General features: G+C 36.2%; 1 protein-coding gene across 3 annotated transcripts in view; it reads left to right on the top strand.

The window, feature by feature from the left end:
* Positions 1–17667, top strand: part of LOC126739392 (E3 ubiquitin-protein ligase MYCBP2) — a 714511-nt gene extending 696844 nt beyond the window's left edge. For all 3 annotated transcript variants that reach the window (XM_050445054.1, XM_050445056.1, XM_050445053.1), the window contains exons 68-70: positions 1188–1397; positions 1455–1722; positions 17373–17667. In XM_050445054.1, the coding sequence (XP_050301011.1) occupies positions 1188–1397; positions 1455–1722; positions 17373–17488 (594 nt within the window). In that variant the 3' untranslated portion in view covers positions 17489–17667. The remainder of the gene's footprint in view (positions 1–1187; positions 1398–1454; positions 1723–17372) is intronic.
* Positions 17668–19086: the final 1419 nt, after the last annotated feature.

Raw genomic sequence — 19086 nt, 5'->3', positions numbered from 1 at the left:
TGTTGTCTTCTAGATTTCAATTGAGCCTGGTACACTTGTTGTAGATGGGCTTCACCGTATCTCATCTCTAAGGTACGCACCAGTACGTCGAAATGGAGCTGATCTTCAAATGGCACCATTCTTAATATATCTGTAGCTTCTCCTCTAAGGCTTAGCTTAAAATTGATTGCCTTTTCTTCGTTATCCCAGCGATTTCCCCTAGCAGCGGCCTCAAATTGATTCAAATAGGTACTCCATGCTTTTTTGCCGTCGAATTTTGGTGGCTTTACTTTCATCATTGTTTGCATTCCAGGATCGGGATGAGGAGTCCGTTTTACTTTCATCTCTAGTTCTTGGATCTTTTTTTTGTACTTGTCCCAATTCTTCTTCTACTGTTGCTTCAAAGTTATTCACAGTCATTAATTGTTTCTGATTCTTCTTCAGATCTTCTTTACACTAACTTAACTCGCCTTGACTGTCGTTTAATTATTTCCAAGGTAAAAACTGACTAAATAATTAAAACTGAATAAATGGTCACAAAACGCGTCCTTTTTAAAACCCGATGGAACAGTTTTAAAATATTTAGAATTATCTTCATTGTTTTTACCGAAAGAGACCAATAATTTTAGGAGAATGACAGTTAAAGCAAGTAAGTATACAAATTCTAGAAAATTAGAACCAATGGGATTTACAATAATATAACCTAAATTGGGGCCAAAATTGGACTCTCAAACAAGATGAACTACTTAAAAACTAAAAACTATAGATAAAAATAATAAACCAACCGTAAGTAGAACCCTAAAGAAACCCTACGAATCAACTTTAACTACAGAATACTAATAAAAATAGTACAAAAACTAGGAGAATAATTAACGTATTTACATTTTCATAGTCGTATTATTATTGTTTTTAAATCAATAAATATATATATCAAATTTAAAAGTTTCTATGCAATATAGAAAATTCTCGTAATTTTTTTAGTTGGCATTTTTTTTTTTAATTTTATTATCCCAACTTAACTCCACCAAATAAAACTTTATACAAAATAAACGCTTTGATCTAAAACCTTCATGTATCTAACTTTCCAAAAAATTTTCACAATAACATTCTTAACAATTATTTGTCTCATTGGCTCTTCTATCACATCAGCAGAAAATAGAGCGCGCCAAAGTTGCCAAAAATAACATTTTATATACTGAATTTTTCAGGTTGAGATCAAGCACCCGACTCTAGAAGAGCTCATACAACCAATCCAGGAACTATTCAAAGACGTACGCAGGAAAGCCTTAATGAGATTGGAATACGAAGGTTTACATACGGTAGAAGCAGTAGTGGCCCCTGGAGGTCGTTTCCACAACGACCCAGCTTCATACGCCATGGATAGATATGCCTATTACGTTTGCTACAAATGCAACAAGGTAAGAACAAGCCTAATCTTCTATGACTATTGTTATATAAATTTGAACCATTTTTAGGCTTATTATGGTGGTGAGGCCAGATGTGATGCGGAAGCGGGAGATGGATACGATCCGGCCGAGTTGGTTTGCGGGGCATGTAGTGACGTCGCACGTGCCCAAATGTGTCCGAAACACGGCGCGGACTTTCTAGAATACAAATGTCGGTACTGCTGTTCCGTGGCGGTTTTCTTCTGCTTCGGTACCACGCATTTTTGTAATCCCTGTCACGATGACTTTCAGCGTGTTACTAATTTGTCGAAGCATGAATTGCCCGTTTGTCCGGCAGGTAAGTCATAATGAATTAGTTATGGCGTAAATTTGTTTGACCCAAATGGAAACGCTCGGAGTCTCCGTATTGCTATTAGGGACCAAAGTATCCCATATTTTAGAAGGCGATTTTCGCTTCAGAATGGTTTTTGTACGGTACTTAGTTTAAATTCATTATGTTACGCACACGAATTACATTAATATTTTCTTCTTAGAGGGCCTATCCATATTCGAACCTTGTTAACAGTAGCACGGAACAATTGAGTGGGTGATTGGTTGAACCACGTTCTTAAATTTTTCAATCACGATATTCCCCAGATATCATGCTTTGGAGGATCTTCTGCAAAAGAACATATCGGCTCTCATTACATATTATAAGTCCAAGATAGCCTTCGAGTCTTACCTTTATTCACAACTTCTTTTTCCTTTCCCACCCTTCTCAGCATTTCCGTATTAGTTATTCTCTCTGTTCAAGGTTTTTGTTAGATTCTTCGATACAGCTACATTTCAGGCCTCAGGTTTTTTAAAGGCCTTCGTAAGCGTCCACGATTCGAGAATATAAAAAAGGATCGAATTACATTACAATACACGCATCGTTGACAGCTGTAAGTTCTGGCTAAAAACTTTTTTCATCCTAACAAATGCTGTTCGGACTTATTCAATACGTGTTCTGATCTCTATAGAATGGTTCCAGTCATCATTTATGTTCGCACCTGAGTATGTGTATTTGTTGACTTTTTCTAAAGGAATTCCGTCTACCAATTTACCGCGAGTATTTTGGTTCTTACTGATTATTATCATGAACTTTGTTGTATTGATATTTTATACTTTCACACCGTATTGTCGACTGTACAATGTCCATTAGGAGTTATAAGAAAACTAGGTTGTCTGCAAAAATAACGGTCTTAACAAATTAATGTAGGTTATGCTTGTTCAATATAAATAAAAACAATAGGGGAAGAGGGCGTAAGGTGACGATAGTAAGCTTATCATAGTTTTTTCTGCACATGATTTTAACGCATTCTTATCTGAAAATTATCATTAAACATTAAACATTTAGATTTTAAGGGTATTGTCTATTACTTGCAAATTTTAAATTTACCATTCCTAGCAGAGAGTTCTTTCTTAGTTTTTTTTATAGTTACCAGTTACCGTTTTCAGTTACTAGGTTGAAATCCTACCGACTGCGCGCCAGCCACATTTCGCAAACAAAATGAAAAAAGAGAGACGCCGTAGTATAACTCGATTAGAATTTTTAATTTAAAACATTGACAATGTATACGTTAACTACTGCGGACGACTGCAATAAACCTCTCTATTCATCGAAGATAAATTGGGTTAATAAATATTTTAATGGTATTCCTAAACAGACAAATTATTCAGATGTAAACCGAGGAGCAATTATAAGTAACGTTTATGTTTGATGCGTAGAGAAATGATAAGAGCAACAGAGAAGTACTGGAAGAGAAGAGCTGAAATAGAGAGACTCAGATTACGTTCGACAAGATGAATCCTTTAACTTTTTGAGATAGCAGCCTAAAGTTAGTAGTTTCGACAAGAGCGCAAGATTTAGGTGTTCAATAAAATATGGTTTTCTGTATCAAAGTATTGAAATATTTATTGATTTAGAAAATATACATTTGGGAATTATGTATGAAATAAAACATTTTGTAAATGGCCACCACGGCTTTGCTGGCATATGCGTACCCTTTTGACGAATTTTTTAATAACGTTAATATATATATGTCTTGGTATTTCATTGATACAGCGTCCAATTTCGGCTTTCAATGCTTCAACGATTGCAGGCTTATTGCAGCCCCACAGCCAGAAGTTCAAAGACGTTAAATCGCAAGAGCGTGGAGGCCAATTCTGGTCACCAAATCGGGAAATGATACGACCAGGAGCAAACTCGTGCAAGATCGTAAATATTTCACGGGTGGTATGACATGTAGCACTGTCCTGCTGAAACCATGTGTCATCAAGATCAATGGCTTTCAAATGAGAATGTTATTATAGCATAATAACGTTCGCCATTCACTGTTCCTGCATTACCTTCTTCGTTTTTGAGGAAAAATTGTCCAATTATTCCCCTTGGGCATAATGTACACCATACTGTGACACGCTGTGGATGCATTGCTCTCTGATGAATCATTCGTGGATTTTGTTGGCCCCAAATGTGACGAATCCCAAGTCATCGAGGTAAAAATGGGCCTCATCACTGTAAATTATTGTGTTTGCAAAATCAGCAGGTTGCTCAAGGATTCAATTTGTGAATTCTCTTTGCTGTTGATAGTCTGTTGGTAGTTGGCTGGAATTTATTGAGTCAGTTGGATTTTGTAGGCATGCAGCCGTAAATCTTTAGTGAGACTTCGCGCAAGAGTGCCTGTTGAAATGTCCAATTTTTGTGTCGCGAACTGCCGTGATATTTGTTCTAAACGACCTGTACGAGCTCGAATCGTGCGTTTCACACAACTAGTCGAACCGGTACTTTTACTTTACTCGAATTTTCTTTTCACAGTAGATGAAGTAGGAACATTATTTCGACCGAACATTGGACGTACTTTACGAATAGTGGCAATTAAACTTTTACCATTTTGATAATAATTTTTGAAAATCAGGATCCATTGATAAACCATTTAATGCTCCATGTTTACTAACTCTTATCTGTCAACTTTCGATCTGTCACTTTCGATATGTCATCATTATGTGACATTATGACTGTCAAACATGGCGCGCCATTCAAATTTTGCGTTCTTATTGAAACACTTTTTATATGGACGATTTCATCATCATCCTGGACTCCATTTTCATAAATTCCGCAACAATTATTCAGATGTACATACACCAAGGAGAAGCCTTTATAATAACGGCATAGGGTGTGCGAAAAGCGAGTGCATCAAGAGAATTAGTGGAAGAATAATGGGAAAAGGGCTGAAGGTGGATCAAGAAGAAGACTGAGATCACGTAAGATAAAGTAGTTAAACTGGAGATAGGGGTTAATGGTAATTAGATGAGCTGAAAGGGATGATCACGGTAAATCCTTAAGCTATTTGAGATGACAGTCCAAAATCAGCTTGTTCGAAATTACCTGGATGATTTTATTATCATGTTCCAACCTTGTCTGATCCCTTGAATACTCTCTCTTTCTCTCTCTCTCTCTGCCTCTTAGCGAGATCTTGTTCCACTTACTCGTATATAGACAATGGCATCATCATTATCCTTATTGAAGACATAAATTGAAACTGTTTCTATATTTTTTTAATTATGAATAAGTTATGTACGAAATTAATACGAAAGTTGGGCTTCTGTTAGGTACCACAGTATCCCATATTTTAGCAGACAATCTTATGTTAACTATGAAAATTATCCTAATTCCCGTCGTCTATGTTTATTCGTATGTTATTTAGTATTTGATTCGTTACTTAATTTAAATTGATTGCGTTATGGACAAGAATTATATGTATGTAGGTTGTCCTTATTCATTGTAAATAAAAACGATACTTAATATCTTTCTGCACTCGCTTTTCCCAAGTCTGATTATTGGTCATTCATGCAGTTTATCTGAGACCGCTTTCTTAGGGTCAGAAAAATAGAGTTTGACGAATTTTTGGTTATGGATAGTTAAGAGAGGAGAGAAGTTTTGAGTTGTTAAAGATTGTTTTCTTTGAAAATATTTAGATTTTCGAAGCTTTTTATAGTATCAAGCTTTTGACTTTTCAAGACTGCTTTCTCGATGTCACAGAGATTGATTCGACGCATTTTCGCATCTGATTTAGAGTAATTTGTAGTTATGTATGGTTAAGAGAGAAGTTTTGGATTCTTAAGGAGAATTTTCTTAAAGTAGTTCAGATTTTTTGTAAAGCTTTTGAGAGTATTAAATAAAATTAACTTCCTAATAATTTTCCTACTCGTACGAATCAACTGAATAAATGTTGTAATTATAGTCAGAAGAGAACACTTAGGGAATAATCGTTGGGAAAATTCGAAAAAGAAAACAGCTTGTTGACGCGACAAAAACGTTTAATGGACTGCAAAGTAAAAAAACGTAAGACCGGTAGACTAATAAAGTAGGCAACAGCAATACTTATAGTTTAGTTCAACGCTTACATCATAGAGGTCGCTACATATATCAAAATATTATTAATACAGGTGAACTTTGGATATTCACAACTCCCCCACTTAACCAAATGAACCAAACAACTCGCCAAATAGCAAACAGAAAAAAAAACACTTTAACTTTCACACAAACCTAAATATTTTACAAATTTTCTGTTTTTAACATTTTGTAACGGTTTGGTTAGGATATCGGCTACCATTTCTTCAGTAGAAATATACTTAACATCAATTTGATTTTCTAAAACTGCATCTCTCAAAAAATGGTAATGTATATCTTTATGTTTAGAGCGATCATGGAAAACTGGATTGTTGGCTAGTTTTTGAGCACTTTGATTGTCATTAAAAATCTTAATGCAATCCAATTTACCAGTGAACTCAAACCACAAATTTCTAAAATATATAGCCTCCTTAGCTGCCTCGCTTAGGGCCATATACTCGGCTTCAGTTGTAGACAAAGCAACTGTGCGCTGTTTACAGCTCTTCCATGATATCGAACCCCCTAAAAATTTGAACACATAGCCTGTAAATGACTTTCTATTTTGCTTACAAGAACCCCAATCGGCATCTGCAAACCCTACTATTTTAGAATTTGCCTCACAAATATCTTTACTAAACTTCATGGAAAAATGTTTGGTGCCCTTCAAATATCTGAGCACATGCTTTGCACATTGCCAATGTAATCTAGTATAACAGTTATTAAATTGACTAAGCAGACTCACTGCATGAGCAATGTCAGGGCGTGTCGTGACTACTAAATACATTAAGCTTCCTATCAGTTCTTGATATGGAATTTTACCATCACAAGTGGCTCCCTCGACATTACTTAAGTTGACACTGCTTTCTAGAGGTGTACAAATAATTTTACTATCTAACATGCTAAAACGCTTTAGTAAATTCTTAATATACTGTTCCTGATCAATACTAATATATCCTTTATTGTGATCACGACTAATTCTTAAACCTAAGCACTGTTTAGCTTCACCAAGGTTTTTAATTTTAAATTTTGAATTAAGGTGACCTTCAAGAGATTCAAGTTCATCACAATCTGAAGAAAAAATAAAAAAATCATCAACGTATAGCGCTAGGATGGTTAATAAACCGTTTTTATTTCTCTTGATGTAAAGGCAAGCCTTTTTTAACTTAAACACCTTATTTGCATTATTTTTACAAATAAAACCCCCTGGCTGTTGCATGAAAACATTCTCTCTTAAATCCCCATTTAAAAATGCCGTCTTTACGTCAAGATGTATAATTTTTAAATCTAACTTAGCGGCTAAACCAATTAACAACCTAAATATTGAATGTCTCATGACTGGAGCAAAAGTTTCGACATAATCAGTACCCTCTCTTTGAGAATAACCTTTTGCTACAAGTCGAGCCCTATAGGTACACTTATTTTCACTATCATTTTTGACTTTGAACACCCACTTACACTTAACCACTGTGCCATCCTTTGGTGGCTCCACTAACTCCCAAGTGTTATTTTCATTGAAGGAGTTAATCTCTTCCATCATAGCCTGTTTCCACTTATGCCCATCCATTCTTGAGAACGCCTCAGCTACTGTTTTTGGCACATCCATCACACCATCTAGCTCTGCAGCTCCAACTGCACCATTAAAATATGTGACATATTCATTCAAGCACTTTTTCTTAGGCTCTCTTTGTGATCTTCTTGGCACATCAGGATTACTTGGCAATACTGTTGGCACATCAGGTACATAGCTATCGTCAGAATCTGACAACATTTCATTGTCATTTGACAATGAGTCATAGAAACTTGAAGAAGACAATTCACTTTCTTCCCCCACTATAACTGCACCTTCTTCTACATTTCTGGCAACAGAAACTGCCTCCTGAACAGCCTCGACATTAGTGGATACAGCTTTACTTGGCCTCTCCATAATAGTGACATCCCGACTGACAATAACTTTTCTGGTTTCAGGGTTGTAACATCTATAGCCCTTAGTGGTCTCGTCATACCCTACTAGGACATGTCTTACAGACTTCTGATCCCATTTGTTGCGACTCACTTTTGGTACATGAGCCATCACTGTGCTCCCATATACTCTTAGGTGACTCACGTTTGGTTTTCGGCCTGTCCACAGTTCATAAGGGGTTTTCGAGAGTGTTGAGGATGCCGAACGATTTTTTAGGTAACATGCTGCACTACATGCTTCCGCCCAAAGACTTTTACTTAGACCTTCGTCGAACAAGAGACATTTTGCTTTCTCAACTATGGTTCGGTTAAACCTTTCCGCCATGCCATTTTGTTGAGGTGTGTGGCTGTTCGATGTCTGATGTATAATGCAAGCATTCTTCAAATAACCACTAAAAAGTTTGTTACGGAACTCGCCACCATTGTCACTTCGGAGAATCTTAATTCTTGTGTTCAATTGATTCTCAACAAGATTTCTAAACTCCTTGTACAACTCATATGCTTCATCCTTTGTCTTCAGGAAATAAATAAAGCACATATGACTGTAATCGTCTATAAAGGTGAGAAAATACTTGGCTCCGCCCAATGATTTAGTTTCCATGGGTCCGCAGATGTCACTGTGAATTACCTGTAGCACTCCCTCAGCACGACTACCTTCTTTGGGGAATGGCAAACGAGCCTGTTTGCCCTTACAGCATACCTCAAAATTTCCGGTTTTCACTTGACCCTTATAAATAAGACCTTCAACCAGAGTAGCTGTCTTATTTAAATAACTATCATTTATGTGGCCTAAACGCTGATGCCAAACATCACTACCAACTACTTGAAAACATGATAATGTATCTTTACAAACATTCAGTTTATAAACATTATTTTCCAGACTAGCAGCTGTACTAAAAAATTTTCTGGGTTAAAAATTTTACAGCCATTCTCACTAAACGAAACTTTATTTCCATTTTTGATTAATTGACAAACGGATAACAAGTTTGTGGTAAGACCAGGTACATACTGAACCCCTTTTAACAAAATCTGGTGTTCCTTACCTGTTCTAGTCTTAATCTGGACATCACCAGCACATTCCACACTAATCTTTGACTTGTTAGCCACTATCTCGCACAAGTCAGGTTTTCTAGTGTTTACCAGCCATTGTTTGTTTGCAGTCAAATGGACACTGGCTCCACTGTCAACATACCAGTCAGTGCCTTTAAACTCGCCAGTTGTAAACACAGCACTAAAACCTCCATCACACTTGTTATTGGGGCACTTTGACATAAAATGTCCTGTTTTTTTACATTTGTAGCACACAACACTACTTAGATCCCTTTTGTTTTGACAACCTCAACTTGAACTCGCTTGACCCCCATCACGATCAGCACTGGGATTCTAAAATTACGATTCGACACGATTACTCGATATGACTGATTCTAAATAAAATTTTCAATCTTGAGTGTCTTGCGGATTGCCTAGTTTTTTTACGATTTGTCGACGATACGCTTGGGTATACACCAGACGATATAGCTTCTTCCTTTTTTAATACGTGCATAATGTGACAGCATTCTTTTTTAAACGTATTTGTTTCATTTATTGTCATACCAGGTTTTCATTAGTATATCAAGAAGCTTTCTTATACACCAGAATTAATAGATTTAATGCGACCCTATTTTCCACAACCTTAATAATAGAGGCAGAGGAAGTAGAGTTATCATTGAATGGGCAGTTTTAGTATGTCAAGATTTTATGCCACAGATTATTACGAAAGGACAAGATTTTAAATTTGGAATTAGGGAAACTACTACAAGTCGTTGGATCCATAAAGTTACTGAAATTATTGACAATCACCTTGCTGACTGATTAATTTTTCAAATATAAGAGATGAGAGAAATTATTAAATTAATATTTATAGAGAGATCCAATTTCCCTGGTGGTCTAGATCCTATTGATTGCACCCATGTTGCCATATTAAAACCAAAAGTGAATGAACAACACAAGTTTTTGTGATTTTCCATGAATTGAATTATTATTTTCCAATTACTGTTTATCAATAGAAAAGACAATTGACGTTTCCATCTGTCAAATATTAGGGAAAATAACAAATATATACCAAGAAACCTGAACCAAATCGAATAAAACGAGTTTAGCCGACGATTGAAATTTAGAATCACCTTTCTCGTCACCACTGAGTAGCGATCGAATTCGAAGTCGTGATCGTATCGAGATCGAGTCGTGATTTTAGAATCCCAGTGCAGGGCTGGGATTCTAAATTCACGAAGGGGTAACTGCGAACACTTAAGGAAAAAAAAATTTACTTCAAAAGTATTCATGTTAGAGGCATGTTATTTGATGTGAATGGCCAAGAAACATATTAGAAAGATTACTATAGGAACGAAGGCATTAAAGGTTAACAAAAATAAGTCAAAATATCTTATCAAAAATATATTGCAAATTCGACATTACCCGAACATTGGGGGTAATACCGTACACTCATGGGGTAATACCAAACAGAAACAAAAATTATCAAAAAATAGTTTAGTTCGATCAAAAGTCGCAAATATTATTTTTTTCTGTTTCTGCACCACTGCAAAGTTTGTGAACACAGCCTCCACAACCAATCAAACTTCTGATTTTTCAATATCTTCGCATATAAGATACTCTTCGCCTTCATTTTGCCCAGTTTCTATAATTTCCATATCCATATCATCCATTTCGTCATGGTCCCATAGATTTTTTGCGCAAACAGTATCTTCGTCTTCACTGTACGAGTCGAACACCTTTCTGATGACCAATTTTTTTGTAGCAGATTTATTTATTTTTTCTTTTTCTTCTTTTTTTCTTCTTTCATATTTTTTTTTCTCAATTTTTCTTCCAATACTGGTTTGGAAGGGGGTGGACGTGAGAATCTCTGACATTTCTTTTCATTTTTGGGGGCCGCCTTTTTGGCAAAGGTATAATGTCAATAAATGAGCTCTTATGATTGTCATCCATCCGCTTTCTTTATTATCTTTAGAAGTACAATCAATGGGTCCCAGACCGACATCAGGATCTTTTGAGCAACCTGGCCTTGGTTCAAAGGAGTCTGAAAATATTTTGGATAGCATATTCTCAATTATTACAGTTGTAGTCGCCACTACCAATTTTTGGATTATTAGTGTACCGTAAAGTGGGGCTACTTTGTGACCATTTTTTAGGTTTTTTGATCATAAATCATGTAAACTTGCAAATAATATTATTTTAGATATACCAACTTATCGTTTCATATTTGTTCTTTCTTGATTCAAATCGATAACTCGACATGTGAAGTAGAATTTGAGAAAAAAACAAAATAAAGTGTCACAAAGTCACCCCATGGGTCGGGGTTACTTTTGACAGGGATCATTTTGTTTAATATTTAACGTGAAATACAATTTTGGCACAAAGTAACACCCATGCTCTATTTATATACAAAAAATATATAATATTAAAATTTTAAATAGGGATATTTGATAGATAAAAACACATAAATAATTACAAAATAACTTTTATTTTACATGTCTAAATGCTCTTATGCAAAATATTAACAAAATGTTTATTAATGTGTAGGTAACTTTAAACAAAAGAAAAATTAAGTAATAAAACTGGTGGTAAATAATATATCATACACCTGTGATTACACAACAAAATCACTTAACTGTGGTATGTCAAATAACGCTCTTCTTTGATTTGATTTCCACGTTGATTTGGGGCATTTATGCCCATAATAATTTCCTCATTTCTATAAAATATCTCCTCTTTCTTTTAAGACCACTTCCACTGCTTTCCAACACATTCCATCACATTTACTGTCGCTCCTATACTGTATACGGTCGTAACTTGACCTGAAAAATACTTTCCTTCAAATTTAACAACGACGTACTTTCCCTCTGACTTTTCTGCTTTTTGGGCTACAGTTCTTTCTTCAAGTACCCGTTTATTTTCATCACTAGAAAAATGTTCATCCCATGGACTGTCATCACTTTCCATGTATTTAATTTGGTCCTAATTTTCACTGGAACTATCTGATGTTGATCCATTATCTTGACCGCTTTTTAGGCGTTTCTTTTGTTGGATGTCGGAGGGTCCAGGTTGAGGGTCATCGTTGTTTTGCGTATTCTCAGCAGAAATGGGAGCAGATGGAATGTTAAAATCACTACTACTTATGCTTCTACCTGGTGGAGCGTTTAGGCGCTTTCTTCTTTTGATCTGCCTTCCTTTGGTTGCGTCAGTCCTTACATTGGTAAGGTGTTGAATAAAACTATTACCCACAACCTCAACTATTTCGGTATCTGCTGTTACAATACGAGTGCATAAACGGTCCATGACCTCGTTTCGATCTAAAGGATAAATGCCTGTCCTCTTTTCTAAAACCAGATCTTAGACTATCAGGTTCTCTTTCTTCTAACTGACTCATCAGCTTTTTTAAGAGGCTTGGAAATTCATCCTTTGGTATGGAAGAGACTCTGCTGCCGTAGTTGCTTGCCTTCCACTCGTTTAAAATTTTGCGCCATATTTCCCTCATTGGGCGGAAAAAGGCCACGTCAAGTGGTTGGAGTAGATGCGTTGTATTAGGAGGTAAAGGTATAAAGCGAATATTATTAGCTTCACATGCTTGAATGACCTGCTGATTTAAATGCGAGCTAAGATTATCTCCTATAAGGGCCTTTCGCCCTTCTTGCCATTTTAATATTGGCAGCATAAGATTTAAAAACCAATCCTCAAAAACTTGGTAGTCAAACCATCCCAAAGCCGTTCTATTATATCGCGCGTTTGCGGGTCCATTTTCAATCCACGTATTCCATAATTTTTGAGATATATAATTAATATAAAGTGGAGCTAATTGACCCTCGGCATTTCCGCATACCATTAGAGAAGTACAGGCTTTGAAAGAGTTTCTGATTCGCTCAGGGTAGTTTGTTCCCCTTTTGGTTATTATTTTTGCCTGGCCTGGGTGGTCAACAAGGTTTGTTTTGTCACAATTCCATATATTTTCTGCAGGAATTCCTTCTAACTCAGCCTCCAAATTATCAAAGAAATTTTTTACAGTTTGTTCATCAGTGGCAGCCCTAGCATGTGTAATATTCTGCGCGATTCTCTGTGAAAGCTGCGGTTGTCGCTTCAAAAAGGACTTGACCCAATCAGGTCCTGGCATATTGTTTTTAAAAGGCTTAACTTTTTTGCCTTGACGTTCTATATACGATTTAACTATACATCTTAGATCAAATTTGCTTACGGGAAAACCATAAGTTGACACAGTGATAATATGGGAGGCAAAGGCATCTTCTTCTTGGTCGGTAAATACTTTTTGTTGTCCAGGCCTGTTTTTGTGCTGTTCTTTAATTTTCAGCCATAAAGTATTTCGATGTATACCATATTTTTCCGCAGCACCGCGTAATAATTTTCGTTTATTTTTTATGTCATTAAGAGCTTCAGCTAACGTTTCTTCTGTATAGTTTTTGTAGCTGCGGCAGCCAATTTTTTTTTGTACGCCCTTGGCATTGTATCTAAAAGAAAACAATTTTTTTGGTCTTTGTTTAAAAGGTAAGGGGCTACTTTGTGACGTTTTTTTTTGTCACAAAGTCGCTCCTCGTTTTGTACTTTTTTTCGTAAAAATAGAAAAAACAAATTAAAAAAAAACTCGACAGTATACAATTTTTACAGTAAAGCAAGCAAACATATTATACTTTAATATAAACTTACCTTAGTTAAAAAATCGTTCACGGTTTTTTGCGCTCAATAGAAAGTTTACACACAAATCGAAAAACACCTGTTTGCCTAATTTTCAACTCTGCTCTGGTATGAGGAGCGATGTTTCGCTACCGGCTTTTGTCATATTGACCTAGATGGCGCACCCGGTACACTATTGTTCTATGAAATTTAAATCGTTCTATCGTTTTTAGCGACCTGGTAAAAAAATTAATTTTAGTTAAAAGTGGCAATGTCACAAAGTAGCCCTACTTTACGGTATCTGAATTTAAAATGTAAAATTCCTCCCTATTGAAAACATCTGGGTTTATAGGAAATATTCCCGCTTTCTCAAAACCTTTTATGGCTTTTTCTGCATTAACGATTGCAATATAGGCTTTGCTGAATATACCGTTGACATATGTCGTCAAAACACGTTCATATGGTCTTGATTTTAAAAACAAGTCACACTGGTTATCCTAGGCTTTTTTAAGCGAAGGAAAAAAAGTCCGATCCAATGGCTGAATACGATGGGTTGTATGTAGAGGAATTGATAACATACGAATTCCATTGTTCCTACAAAATGCATAGATTGGTAAAGATATCTGACTTGTATGATTGTCAAGGATCAAAAGAACGGGATCGTCAGTTGTAACATTGAATTGAATTGAATTGAATTGAATTGTCGAAACAGTGGGCTGCCAAGGCAGTTGTGCATATAGGTCTCCTGATGGACCCGTCATGCCCCACCGGGGGTTCCAGAGCCCAACGGCTTTAGAGAAACCGATAAGGCTCTCTGGTCTGAAGGACTTAAAGTCACTCGGTACACTGAAAGTGTTACCCAAGTATTTGAACCTGGCGCGCGTGAGTGCTGGGCACTCCCCGAATACATGGTCAACGGTTTTCATCCTCCTCACAGCACCATCGGCATTCCGGGTTGTCCGCAATACCTATAGTATGGAGATGGCTTCTTAAGTGCCAGTGACCAGTTAAAAGACCTGTCACTAGCCGAATTTCGCGTCTTTTTAGGCAGTTGTAGCATTATTTATTTTGGAAAAATGTTTCAACCGAATCAGAAACACATCTTCTGTCATCCAACCGCTCTTAGTACATGTATAAATTGAACCCGGTGGACCATTTCGTTCCAATGCGAATGCCATCCTTAAAATATATTTACCCTAATTTTAAAGCACCAAAAACAATAACACAGCACATGAAAAACTAACAGTCGCCATAACTTTTGCAAATGGCCTCCCTGATTGATGTTCGGTTAATCTTTTAACTTCAAATACAGTTTCCTAACATACTCCGTTATTCTTGTGAATAGATAGATGGCAACATAAGCCATAAATTAGTGTTTGCCATTATCCGCTGTTCGCTATTACGACCCGGTCGCGTATTACCATTCTTTACTATTATACAGAGCAACTGTGCTCCAAAACGCAGTGAAGAATGGCTTAGCAAATACGCGTATGCTTGAATGCCATTGTTTACTGCGATTCAGCACATCGCCCAAATCGTAATACTTTAAATCGATTCACTAATTTTGGAGGACGTGACGAGCTAAGTGTGTTAAACGTTTTACAAAAGAAGTCTATCCAATATAGGGAAAGTGGAATGGCTAAAATAGCAATTAGAGAAAATCCACTTATTGTTGTCATTTTAACTCCAATAATGCTACGTGCGCATAAAGAATGGTTGTCCAGTAAAGTAGTATTCGTAGACTCTAGTGGTTCCTGCGACCAGACTAATACGTGCGTTACATTTATGTTTAGTGCTTCAAAAATTGGGGCTATTCCATTGGCTTGCATCTTAGACACCGCACAAACCGAAGCAAATTATTCCCTAGCATTCAATTTATTAAAAGAAACTCTTCCAGAAGACTCTTTTGGTAATTCCCCTTATCCACAAGTATTTATGACAGACGATAGCGCAGCGGAAAGAAATGCTCTATTATCTGTATTTTCTACGTCGGAAAATGAAAGATCTATTCTATATCTTTACATTTTTCATGTTTGCCAGGCTTTCTGGCGTTGGTTGTGGGATAGCCACAATAACATTCTGAAAGAAAACCGAAGATATGTAATGAAGTTGTTTCAACATATCATGTACGCTTTAACAGTTGAAGAGGCCAATGACTATTTTAATGAATTTATGAATGACAGTATCGTTCAGAAATATGACCTAAAAACTTATGTAAAAAAATTTTGGCTACGAAAGGAAGAATGGTATTTGTCTTTTAGAAAAAATGTGATGACGAGGGGGAACAACACATCGTAGAATCTTCAATACGCAGATTCAAAGACATCGTTTTACAACGATGCAAAGCATTTAATATGTGTGCCTTAGTTGATTTTATAGTCAATGTTTTTGAGTCATACCATAAAATACACATCTTATTATTTACCAATAATCGATCAACGAAAAATAATTTTCTGTACATAAAATTTTGTAGCAAAATTCAAAATATGAATGTAGAAAAAATTAATGAATGCATGTATTCAGTAAGTAGTAATGCAGACCAATCTTTAATATACACAGTGGATATCGATTTAGCAATGTGCGACTGTCCTTATGGCTCTAGCGGTAAGTTTTGTAAACACCTTTGTGCTGTTCAAAAAAAATGCGGTATAGTTTTTAAAAATGCTCCGTTATTAACTACAAATGATAAAAAAACACTTGCTAAGCTAAGTCTCGGATATGACGTTTCTGAAGATTTCCTTGAAAATATGGATGCTAGCTCTAAGGAATGTGATATCAAAAATAATAACAGCAATAAAGAAGAAAGTCATCATGAGATATCTTCAATAACCATTATGCAAACGGAAGATGTCGAAGTTATTGAAAAGAAACATTTGTCCGCTATTGAAGAGCTAAATTTAAATTTTTATTTAGACTTTTAGTGTTTATTTAATATTTTTTTTATAATAACGATGTATCAAATATAAGCATTTCTTAAAAAAAATATTTTGTGTTTATTTAATATTTTGTTTATAATTAACGATATTTCAAATATGTACGTATTTCTTTAAAAAATAAATTTTCTTATTTTGGTAGTCTCAAAATAAGAAAAATAGATATTATATTTCATTATAAAATGTTTACTGTTGTATGTGCTATTTTATTTTGGATTATCATGCATTATTTTTCTTTAATGACGACTGCAGAAAGCAAATTGAAATATCCGTTCGTTAAAGTGATACAGTAAAAATATTCTAACTTATAAAATTTAATTAAGTGGCTGGGGTGCAGTAAAAATTAGTATTTAAATACCGCGACTATATTACTTCCAAATTTTACTGCGATTCAGAGTATTACGATTTGGGCGATGTGCTGAATCGCAGTAAATAATGGCATTTAAGCATACGCGTATTTGCTAAGCCATTCTCCACTGCGTTTCGGAGTTGCTCTGTATAATAGTAAAGAATGGTAATACGTGACCCGGTCCCCTAATAGGTTTTCTTGAAAAATAAATTTACAGTTTGTCCTCTTTTGGCAAACACGTTTCCTTCAATTTTTCAGAAAAAAAATGCAAATATTCCAGATTAGGACTGTACCTGAATCATGTTCCCAGATATAATTATATCTTTGGTTTTCTCTAATCTTATCCAATCAACGGGTAATCAGCAAAACTGTTCTGTTGGGTTCTTTTAATAAAACTCGATAGTTGTTGGTTTATTATATTTTATTAACCACGAGAGAGAATACATAAAGCACCGAGGACGGTCAAAAAAACTCCTCTCTCAAGCACGATCAGGCCACCTGCCTCTGACCAATAGCGAGTCGCCCTTGGCGTAGGGATATTCAGGGTTGTCGTAATTAGAATAAATGTGCAGTATTAAGCCTGACAGAACAAAAACCATGTGTAAAGATTTGCTAAAAGGGTTAAATTATTTTTATTTATTAAAGTAATTTATTTGCAGGACCAAGAGCAACCCAACTAGAGGGCGACGAGTGTCCTCTCCACGTAAAACATCCTCCTACCGGGGAAGAATTCGCTTTGGGCTGCGGCGTTTGTAGGAATGCCCATACATTTTAATCATTATATGTCAAAATAGTTTTATTTAATTACTCGATTTCTTTGTGCAATTTATGACTTTTTGTTTGATATTTAAGATCTCACACCAAACGTTCCTTTATTTCTTATGTAGGTTTTACTTCAAAATAACTTATTGTTAATTCAAGGTATAAAATATATTTGTAGGATATAGAAAAATATTTATTATGCGTATTTGTTTAAATATATGAAGCAATAATCACAAATTATGTTTTTTTTTAAATTAAATCAAGAGCATACGCAATGATCTATAGTAGAGAGCGCGCAACTTCTTAGAGACGTCTGTTTTATAATCCATTAGTTCGTCAATAATTTTGACTTGAAGATATCATAGTGATGCCTTATTTCAATGTCTTTAAGAAGCTTTTGTATGAGCAGAAAAAAATATAAATTTTCCATAATTGTTGAATATGTTTTCACCAAAATAATTTAACATGATAAAGGTGAATATTAGTCTGTTGCTATTTGTACTTTTGAATCACATTCATAGATGATAGTTGCTGTGTAAAAAGTCCAAATTCCTATTTAGGATGTATATGGCCAATATTAGGCAGTGATTTTCCATCTGAGCCAAATCTAGATCCTGTAACGTGTTCCTGTGTGTTTCTGTCAATTTTATAACAAAATATGAATCTAGCCGCTCAGTTAAGCTTACTTTTGTATTTGGAATCAGATTCGGAAATAGAAAATATTGTGTTGTTATACAGTTTGTCCAAACGGCATAAAAAACCAACATGGAAGAACGATTATTTAAGAAGAAGAAGCACTCCTAAGATTCATGCCTACTAAGCTAAAGGGATATTTTCTTAATAATGAAGGTAATGTAGCGTAAAAAAATAGGTGGCCTTTGTAAGGGAAATTTGCGGGAGATTAATTGGCCTCCACCGGTTTAATGCTCTGCAGTAGCATTTGGAATTGCTGCTGCATTGAAGCAAAGAATGCTTGGAGAGCATGGCACTTGGCTCTGTACCGGGCAGAGGTGGGGCGGCAGCTGCTGCTGGATGCTGGGGTGTGGGGGGAGCGGTAAGGCGGCTGTTGTCCTGGGTGCCTCAGGTGAATGGGCGATTCTGTCTGGCCGCTTTGGCCTTTAGGACTTGTTTGGGGTTTCTGGGGCATCTCAGGTAGTTCGCTGTGTGCGGTCCTCGGTTGTACAGTCAGCGGTTGCGTGAAGTCGGCCACAATTCACCCATTTGAAGGCTGCTATACACCTGGCCTGGATGTGCCCGTGGAGTTGGCACCTGTGGCACTGAATCCTCCTGGATTTATTTTTCTGGGCTTCCACCCTGATTTTGATGCCCCTCAGCTCCGTGAGAGATAATCAGCTAACTGAGAAGATAGATTTATCCTATCGCGGGAGCTGGACAAGGACTAGCGGCGTAGGCTGTCTGTGCCTATTGTAGTACCGGGCTGCAGTGTGTGGGTAGAAGTGGGTGACCCAGCTCCTTTAGGTCCTCCAGGATGCTCTCAGCTGGCCAGTGCTCGAGCGGTCCTCGGAGGACGTCTTCTGTCCTCTGGCAAGGAAAAGGAGTGGAATGGACTTGTTGTTCATCTAGGTGGTTCTGAGTTTTTCTGTAGTCCTT

Source organism: Anthonomus grandis, chromosome 8 (genome assembly GCF_022605725.1).
Source record: "Anthonomus grandis grandis chromosome 8, icAntGran1.3, whole genome shotgun sequence".
Classification (NCBI taxonomy): domain Eukaryota; kingdom Metazoa; phylum Arthropoda; class Insecta; order Coleoptera; family Curculionidae; genus Anthonomus; species Anthonomus grandis.
This window is presented reverse-complemented; position numbering and strand designations above follow the sequence as displayed.